This window comes from Penaeus chinensis, chromosome 16, assembly GCF_019202785.1.
Source record: "Penaeus chinensis breed Huanghai No. 1 chromosome 16, ASM1920278v2, whole genome shotgun sequence".
Taxonomy (NCBI): domain Eukaryota; kingdom Metazoa; phylum Arthropoda; class Malacostraca; order Decapoda; family Penaeidae; genus Penaeus; species Penaeus chinensis.
In genome coordinates, this window is record NC_061834.1 from 37659544 (window position 1) to 37669543 (window position 10000).

Sequence of the window (10000 nt, forward strand, 5' to 3'; positions counted from 1 at the left end):
CTGCCATTATGATTCAGATCAAAGAGCTTTCCAGATGCCAAGGAATTTTCACTGGTCAATTTATCATCTTCCATAGTCTCTCATTTAGCACTATGAGATACGAATCCCGATATTACTTAGACAAATACGCACACCTATATATACTTACACGAACATTACTCACATGGAAATGTTCTGTACTTAAAAGATACATACACATTCGGCCGGTTCATACATGACATAAATTCTGACCGAATGGAGAGGTAAAATTACGACCACTTAGGAAAAAAATAATAGAAATAGATGTGTAGATAAATAAATAATGATGATATACGGATAAATCGATAGACAGATAGAAAGATAGATACATGGTTTGAAGAAGATCCCATTACGCAGTTCAAACCGGACTTTGCTCAAGTTACGTGTAGAAGGGGGCATGCTGGGGCTACATATATGAGATGTTTCCTATTCGAGGCAGAGTTTCGTTGACAGCTCCTCTCTCCGGATAGATTAGCATGGAAAATCGATTCGTTAACTTCGACCAACGCGATGATTTTTTTCTTCTTTTCTTTCCTTTTTTTGTGAAGGAATTAGGGTGTCTTTTCGTCCCGCGTTTTTTTTTTCTTTTTCTTCTATATAAGGATGATTGATTTTATGTGATCTTTTTTGCGATTAAGGTTTTTGTTATTGGTTTTGTTATTATGCCTATAATTTTTATTGTTGCTATCATCGTCATTATTATTGTTATTTTATCATTACGCTTACTACTATTACCATTGACTATGTGTGTATATATATATATATATATATATATAGAGAGAGAGAGAGAGAGAGAGAGAGAGAGAGAGAGTAATGATAGTAACAATATACATATATATATATATATATGTGTGTGTGTGTGTCTGTGTGTGTGTAAGTATGTGTGTGTGTGTGTGTGTGTGTGTGTGTGTGTGTGTGTGTGTGTGTGTGTGTGTGTGTGTGTGTGTGTGTGTGAGAGAGAGAGAGAGAGAGTGTGTGTGTCTGTCTTTACATCTACATCTCTCCATCTCTCTTGACTTGCTTTCAGGAGTTCATTCGCCCCCCCCCCCCCCGCCGTCCCCCCGCCTCATCCGCGAATCGACGAGTGCCAGGGCGAAGTGGCACGGCAGCTGACGAAGGGTTTAATTGCCTGAATGTTTTTTAGTGCCTTAATAAAGGACGACCTTACGAGCGATGTGTCAGAAACTTTTGCCCGTTTTACAATCTCCGGAATTTACTTTTGTCTCAGAACTAGGCTACCTCCCCCTCCCCCCCTCTTCCCTCTCCCCCCTTCACCCCCGCTAATTCCCTTCTCATCTGTCTATCCCCACTTTCTATCCCATCTCTTCTTTAGTCCTTCTCTCTGTCCCTCTTTCTTCCCCCAACCTCTTCCCCTTTCCTTGCCCCCCCCCCCCCACGCCAATCCTTGTCCTAGCCTTTCTCCTTTCTTTATCCTTACCCCTACCTACCCCATGCCACATACCCTATCCCCTGGTCGTCCCCCTCTTGCCTATGCCTCTCCCCTTCCTTTCCCCCTTCCTCCAACACAGGCTCCTACCCTACCCCCTTCCCCTTTCCTCTCCTTCGAATACCTTCCTTTTCCCTCTTTCTTCCCCAGCTCCTCTTCTTCCCCACACCCATCCCTCTCCCTCGCTCCTCCCCTTCCCCCCCTCTTCCCCACATACCCCCCTCCCTCCCTCTCTCCTTCCCTCCCCCCATCCCCCCCTCTTTCCTTCCCTCCCCCCATCCCCCCCTCTTTCCTTCCCTCCCCCCCATCCCTCCCTCTCTCCTCCCCTTCCCCCGTCTTCCCCACACCTTCCCTCCTTCCTTCTCTCCTCCCCCCTCCCCCTCCCCCTCCCCCTCCCCACCTCTTCCCCACCGCCCAGAAGGAGGCAGTATTAGGGACTTATTGCTCACATTACCGCTAGTTGAGCCGAGTCTGTTGAAGAGACAAGTTTCTGCGCGGTACACATACACACACGCAAAAAAAAAAAAAAAACGCGGTAAGAAAAAAAAGCGTCAAAAATAAAGACAAAATAAATAAAAAATACAGATGTTGACGCCAGCCTTGGCAATGCCGCCCGTCCGTCGCGTCGCGGCCAAATATATAAAAATGTTTTTATGTTTTGTCATCAACCGCCGATTATCTTTTCTGGCGCAGATGTTGGGGGGGGGGGGGGGGGCTTTATTCCTCTCCCCCCCCCCCTCCTTCGGCTCTAAGGAAAGTGCTTTTTTTTTTTTTTTTTTTTTTTTGCTTTTTCGTTTTTTTTTTTTATTTTATTTACTCCGAAACGTCTCTTTACCTTTAGGATGTGTGGGAAAAATGCTTATTTGTTGTTGATTATAGTTATTATTATTTTTATTTTTGTTTCATTTATTGCATTTATTTCGTTATTTTTTTTTATTCATTTATCGTGGATTGTGTTTCTTTTGTATGACGAGTTGGTGAGGATGAAAGTGTATCCCTTTATCTATCTACCTGTCTATCTTTCTATCTACATAGCGATATATCTTTTTATCTATCTATCTATCTATCTATCTATCTATCATTTCCATACATATTGATATATCTATCTTTCTCTCTGTTTATCTCTACATATTTACTTATTTACGTAAAAAATCACAAACACTCACCTAAACACACGTACATAAACTTACGTACATAAACACACGTATACAAACACACACAAGCACATACATAAACACACACACAAACATACATAAACACACGTACACAAACACACACACACAAACATACACAAACACATACATAGACACACATAAACATATACATAAACACACATACACAAACACACATAAACATATACATAAACACACATACACAGACATACATAAACACACGTACGCAAACACACATACACGAACATAAACACATACATAAACACACGTACACAAACACACATACACGAACATAAACACATACATAAACACACATACATAAACAAACACATCCATAAACACACGTACACAAACACATACACAAACAAACACACACACAACCACACGTAAACAAACCTAAATAAACACACGTACATACATTCCCACACACATTACTTCGCCTTGGCACGGCCATTGAATCGTTCCGTTGCCATAACCGAGCATGCCTTCCTCCATTCAGCTTCGTCTCTCTTTAATGGAACTCCGACGGGGGAAAAATGTGGAGCCATTGTAGGAGAAAGCAAGAGTATGGGTTTGACTCTACGGGAAACCCACGCCACATTTGATTAGACAAGATATATATGGGTTAGACATTGAAATCATCTGTGAACGAGCATGTCGGTTTGATATATTTCAGTGAGAAACACTTCGCTAAGGGAAATGTTTATGCGTGTGTTAGCGAGGGTATATAAAAAAGGATCGATACGTTTCCCCCCCCATTCTTTCTCCCTCATTCCTCTCTCCAACAGTTTCCTCCATCGCTTTGCCTGACGCACCGAGCATGTCTTTCTTGAAAAATAATTGCATTATCGGAAAAAAAACATTGACAGTTATCTTTATTATTTCTTTACTATATTTCCTTTTATCTTTATTTTATTCATCTTTTTTTGAGTGATAAGAAGGTTCATCTTCGTAATCCTCTTTATAATTCCTTGATCATGTTTTTAATCTTCTTATTCTAATTAATCTATGCCTTTATTCTAATCCTTCTTATTCCATTATTCTAATTCTCACTTTCCTTGCTTCTTGCTTCCATTATTATATATCTATTTTTTCTTTATTCGACGAATGAAAGGCACTTTGTCAAGAAAATCGACTCACAAGATTTACATTAAGTTAAAGTACGTTCGGAATGGATAGTCCATTTAGAAAGAAAGAAAAAAAAAAAGAAAAAAAAAACTTCTGGTTATTTATTATTTGTTTTATTACTTTCATTATTACTCTTTCCTCCAATATCCCCATTTCCCTCCTTTAGCGAAATACATTAACTCCATTTTCCTTGATGTGTTTATTACGCTCAGGATTATTGGTGCTATTATAATCCTTCAACATTATCAACAACTTTCATTTTTCTCCTTTTTTCATCTTTATACTTGTATCTTTATGCTTATACTTTTTATCTTTACACTTGTTTTACCTTTTCACAATACAAGGTGGTAATAACGAGGCAGTTAGAAAAAATTCCAAGTATGAATAACTGAAGAACCTCCAGTCGCATGCAATTTTAATCTTTATCGACGTTCACAAAATCATTCCTTAAAAAAAGGCTTCAATAATGAAGGAAGCAAAGCGACAACATTCAAGCTAGTAGTGTCGCTAAATCACCACATTACGTCTTGTCAGTGAAAAATGTCGGTCAAATGCGGCCCCCATTAAGTAAGTAAGTGTGTGTGTGTGTGTGTGTGTGTGTGTGTGTGTGTGCGTGTGTGTGTGTGTGTGTGTGTGTGTGTGTGTGTGTGTGTGCTTTTTTTTTCTCTAACCCAATATTGCTCCTTCGGACACGCTCTCGGGGCTCCACCAATAGTAAATAAGGATGTAAAATATTGTCAATTTTCGGTCAATGACATAACCTATTTTCTCTCTTTTTTTTCGCTCACTTTTCTTTATTTTTTTTATTTCCTTTCTTTCATTCTCTTGTTATCCCAATTCTCTCTTTTCTCTCCCCCTTCCATCCTGTCCCTGTCCCTGTCCCTGTCCCTGTCCCTGTCCCTGTCCCTGTCCCTGTCCCTGTCCCTGTCCCTGTCCCTGTCCCTGTCCCTGTCCCTGTCCCTGTCTCTGTCTGTCTCTGTCTCTAATCTCTCTCTCCCTCCCTCCACCCCCCCCTCCACCCCCCTCCCGCTCTCTCAGCTCAGGTCCAACTCTTGTGTGCCAAAAGGTCATTCGTTCGTAAATATTTGATTTATATTCCGAAGGCTTTGGAATACGAATGCCCTGCTGTAGCGAACTGACATGATTCGATGATACGGAAGGTCAGTGACTCCAGAGGCTAGAAAAAGGCATTTTCTTTAATGTTATGATAACATTTGAGCAAATACGGTTATTGATGTTAAGTCTACGGCGTCTTTGCGCCTTCTTCGATAAGGTTTCTATACATATTTTTTGTTGATATGTAGTGTGTGTGTGTGTGTGTGTGTGTGTGTGTGTGTGTGTGTGTGTGTGTGTGTGTGTGTGTGTGTGTGTGTGTGTGTGTTTGCGTGTGTGTGTGTGTGTGTGTGTGTGTGTGTGTGTGTGTGTGTGTGTGTGTGTGTGTGTGTGTGTGTGTGTGTTTACGTGTGTTTACGTGTGCGCGCGCGCGCAAATATACATCTATACATATACACACGCATATTTCTGTTTAACTCTTCATTTATCTATCTCTATTTGCGCGAGGGGAAGAAAGGACTATACGCACGTGAGCTTCACCCGAACGTTATTCTAAAGTGCACGTCGCACAGCATACGCCTGTCTCGTATATAATGTTATAAGATAATGTTTTGCAACACCCATGCAACAAGAGTAATGGCCGGCCTGCTACTACACTGGCGAATATTGCCGGCCTGCAGCGCGGGACTTTGCTGTTTATACTTTATGCGGAGACTGAGTGCGGGTATTCCCCGGCCCGGTCAAGCCGACAGCCGAGATGGATTAGCGTGCAACAGTGGGTGTGTGGATCTTGCAATTGCTCATATCAAAGTCTCGCAAGCTCAGTAACGTTTGTGGTCGATTCCTTTTGAGAATTGTGCAGTTGGTAAATCGCTTTCGGTTTATAATGCAATGGGAGTCCGGGTCGATGCTGGTGGTTATGTTTAAATGTATAATAATAATAATAAAACTAATAATAATAACTTTTATTATTGTTATTATTATTTTTTTTTTTTTTCCGTGGGAGGTAAAACTGTTTGTCCTTTCCGTGACAGAATACAATTTTGGGAAGTGTAGGGAATAAGGTATTTTTTTGTTCAATTTTAGAAGTATAAAAATCAGTAATAATAATAACAATGTCATAATAATAATTAGATATGTAATCTTATTAGCACAGTAATGAGACACTAATTAGCAAGTTTTTTTTCCAAAGAACTATGTATCTGCTTCAATTAATTTTATGTAACATAAGTATATTTATTTTTTCTTTCTTTTTTTTTTTTTTTTTTGCTGCTGACACAATTGGCATAAATATTCATCAGGTGATTTTATTTCTTTTATTTGAATTAATTCTTAATAGGTATTGTTTAGACAACATTGCCCACTTTTTTCCATAACAGTGAATTCATTCTTGTATTTCCAACTTCAGTACGTTTTCAGCACTGATTTTGCAATTACCATATTTGGTATGGAAGTAAACATTTTTGCATGTTTGTTTGAACTACTGTGCACTCGGACGCGAAGAAATAAATGTTTGGTTTAATGTATATATGTATGTATATATGTATGTATATATGTATGTATATATGCATGTGTGTGAATGTGTGTGTGTGTGAGAGAGTTGGAGAGAAAGAGAGAGAGAGAGAGAGAGAGAGAGAGAGAGAGAGAGAGAGAGAGAGAGAGAGAGAGAGAGAGAGAGAGAGAGAGAGATATATATATAGAGAGAGAGAGATTGTATGCGTGTGTGTATGTGTGTGTGTGTGTGTGTGTGTGTGTGTGTGTGTGTGTGTGTGTGTGTGTGTGTGTGTGTGTGTGTGTGTGTGCGCGCGCGCGTGTGTGTGTGTCCGTCCGTGCGCTTGCGCATGTATACACACACACATAAAACATGTACAAAAATGGACCCACCTGGCCATTTTCCTTCCCCTCGTGTCAACATGACACATCACCAACGCCATAAATAAATGGCAATAACCAATAAGGATATCAAAATAGACACATCTCTTGGCACTCACTTTATTTGTAGTAAAGTTGCAAGATTTTACACAATGCCCTCATACTCACATTTACAAAAATACTTTACAATAACAAAACTTCTCTGTACAGGTTTATACAATGTCCCCAAATTTCTTCGTCACCTCAAAGTATTTTTAGCAGCTGACCTAAGCAGATACTATTATCATCATATTTTTTTTTATAATTTTTTTTATTTTTGTTGTTGCATAGCAGAGTGTTCATTTACCATGCCACAGGGACCAGTAGTCACTAACCACGCGCTGCAAGGGAAGGGGGTAGGGGAGGGGGGGAGAGGAAGAGGAAGAGGAAGAGGAAGAGGAAAGGAAGGTAGGGAGGAGGAGGGAGGAAGGTAGGGAGGAAGGTAGGGAGGAAGGTAGGGAGGAAGGTAGGGAGGAAGATAGGGAGGAGAAGGTAGGAAGGAGGAAGAGGAAGGGAGGAATAAGAATAAGAGGAAGGAGAGAAAGGGAGGCATAAAAATGGGCGGTTAGGGGAGAAAAAAGGAAGGAAGGAAGGAGAAAGGGGGGAGGGGGGAGGGGAGGGGGAGGGGAATGAGTGTGAGAAGAAGGCGGGAAGGAAGTATAAAAAGGAGAGAAAATATAAAACAAATAATAAAAAAAATCTCAGTTAAGACAGAGAAAAGAAAAAAAAAGAAAAAAACAAAATTGAGGGCAGGAAAAAAATTTGACCTTCTCAGGTGAAACTTAAAAGCGAAAAAAAACAACAGTAAAACTGCAGAAAGTTCAATTGAAATCCATTCAATTCCGTTGTGGGTAATAAATAGTCGTAGAAACATTGATAGTGAGACGAAGAGGAATGTTATTAGAGAGCTGTTAGGCGACTTGTCAAAAAGGTGTTTTATTTTTATCTAAAGAGACAAAAAGGGTACATGAGAGTGGTAAAAAGTGTGCGGTAACTGTGACAATATTCATAATACTCCTGGCTCAATACTGGACTTGAATATAAATGTTCTTCCAATACAGTGGTAATCATGCAGAAAGCACTGTGTTTCATTCAAAAAAAGCCTTTTCTCTCTACATGCATGTCAGATTCTCAATTAGTCCAGACGAGAAATATATATAAACATACATCCTAGGGAAAAAAAAGAAATTAAATACACAGATAAAGACGGCATTGCCATCAACACGAGGGTAATAGAAACGGCTATATACAAAAAAAAAATGCCTAACTGGATAAATTATATATGTGTAAAAAAGGAGACTAGTGGACTTATTGGATGGAGACGGGAGAGAAACTGGTACCTATCACTTCATGGCGTTACATAAGATTTCAGGAATAAGTTCTGTAAAGAATCGACGTGTCAAAAAAATGTCTTCCTTATTCTTTATTCATAGTTTTTTATTTGTTTTCCTCCTACGTGAACTTTTTATTTTTTTTAGCACCAAGCTTCATATATCAAAGACGAGGCATTTGTTCAAGAGATTCTATCTCTTATTTGTTTCTGCATTTTCACTTCCCCCCCGAAAGACAAAACAAAATTAAAAGCAACTGTAAAAAGTAGTATAAAATGCATAAACTCACGAAATGTATTGTTTCCTTACATTGCTTACAGCTGTGTCGAGCAGAAAAACAGCAAACATCCAAATGCCGGCCACCCACTCTTCCGCTTCCATTGCTATTAATCCCCATCTTGTTAAGGAGCTTATATAAAAATGAGAGAGAGAGATAAGTGTGTATGTACAAACAGAAATAAACATCACGAGAGTTTTCGCTCATCCGCAGCAGACCAGTTACGCTCGTTCGGTGCCGCCGGAGGAGCCCGGTCCTGCGGCGCCCAAGGCTTTTGCACGTGAGGAGTGACTGAGAAGCACTTCAATGAAAAACAAGGAACATTGTATCCTTAGGCACTAGCACTAGAACACAGCGACTAACACATAAATATGAAATCCCAAGTATCACATTCAGCTTGCCGTGCGCGGGCAAAGGTGTCTCTCTCGAGGCGGCGCGCACGCGCACCCACCGTCAGATTGTCTTAAATATGTACAGTAATCACCGTCGTAAAAAAAGGAGGCTTCCATCGCTTGCATGGAAAAAGGGGTTTCCTCTTCATCAAACAACAAAACCGTTCGTGAAAAATAATTAAAAAATCCAATACAAATTGCATTTGCATGTCGCCACACAACACAAGGAGTCCCTTATTGCACTAGGAGGAGCGCCGGCGCGGCTCGGCGGCGCCCTCGCGGCTCGGCGGCGCCCTCGCGGGCCCACGGGGAGCCGCTTCCAAGTCTTTGCTATAAAAAGGGTTCGTGTCCACAGAGAGTGTCTGCCGTCAGGTCGCGGCGCATCGCGAGGGCGTTCACTGGTGGGTGTCCTGGAGGAGAGACCGCGGGCGGCGTCACTGTGTGGGCGTTCACAGCTCGGAGAGTTGCCCCGCCAGCTGCAGGGGCGGCATGGGCGCCACCGGCCCAGCGTGGCTGTACGACTCCAGGATGTAGCCGATGGACTGCAGGCGGTGCGCCAGGCTCAGCTTGCGGCAGTACGGGTCGGCGTCCAGAGACTCCAGGATCTGCGAAGGGAAGAAGGAACTCGCGTGAACATTCCGCCTCTGGGAACGCAGAAAAGAACAAACAAGTACACGAATACATAAATTACAAATAAATCAAATCGGTCGCCTAAAAGCCCGGCACTTGGCTCCCGTCCGACCCGTGACGCCGGCCCTGGCACGGAGCGAGCGTCCGGCCGCCCGAGATGATGGCATTAATTAAGTGTTTGGCCGTCCCGGGGAAACTTTTCATTTCCAAGCCGGCAATTTTGTTATTATGACTTCCGCCTCGCCGACCGGGTCAGCTGGCCGCCACATAACCACGTGTGCGCGTGTGCGTCGCCACAGCGCACAGAGCACGCACACACATGCTACCGGTCATGAGGCCGTCGGGGCTCGGACGGGAATTGCCATTGATTTTGGCTGAATCTATCTATTCATATATTTAGTGTTAATATTTCGCGGTCATCAGATTGAGCCTGATCTAAGATTCCCACGCGAGGAAGTCAATACCCGAGGGCCTAAGCGATACAAGCACAAACAACAAAGGTTTTTCCGATCCCGGGCAGGAGGCCACTCACCAGCTCGTGGTACTTGGTGACGTAGATGTAGAGCTCCTTGAGGGCGGCCAGGTTGTCGAAGTGGCCCTGGTGGGCGGCCGAGAGCTGCTGCATGTGCTGGCCCAGCTCC

General features: G+C 42.1%; 1 protein-coding gene across 1 annotated transcript in view; it reads right to left on the minus strand.

Annotated features, from left to right (window-relative positions):
* Nucleotides 1-9039: 9039 nt before the first annotated feature.
* The window catches only part of LOC125033313 (plexin-B-like), a 20426-nt gene continuing 19465 nt past the window's right edge, over nt 9040-10000 (minus strand). Inside the window, exons 10-11 of the mRNA XM_047624696.1 lie at nt 9892-10000; nt 9040-9334 (exon numbers count right to left, since the gene is read on the minus strand). The exon at nt 9892-10000 is cut by the window's right edge and continues 50 nt beyond it. Coding sequence (XP_047480652.1) covers nt 9179-9334; nt 9892-10000 — 265 coding nt within the window. The 3' untranslated portion in view covers nt 9040-9178. The remainder of the gene's footprint in view (nt 9335-9891) is intronic.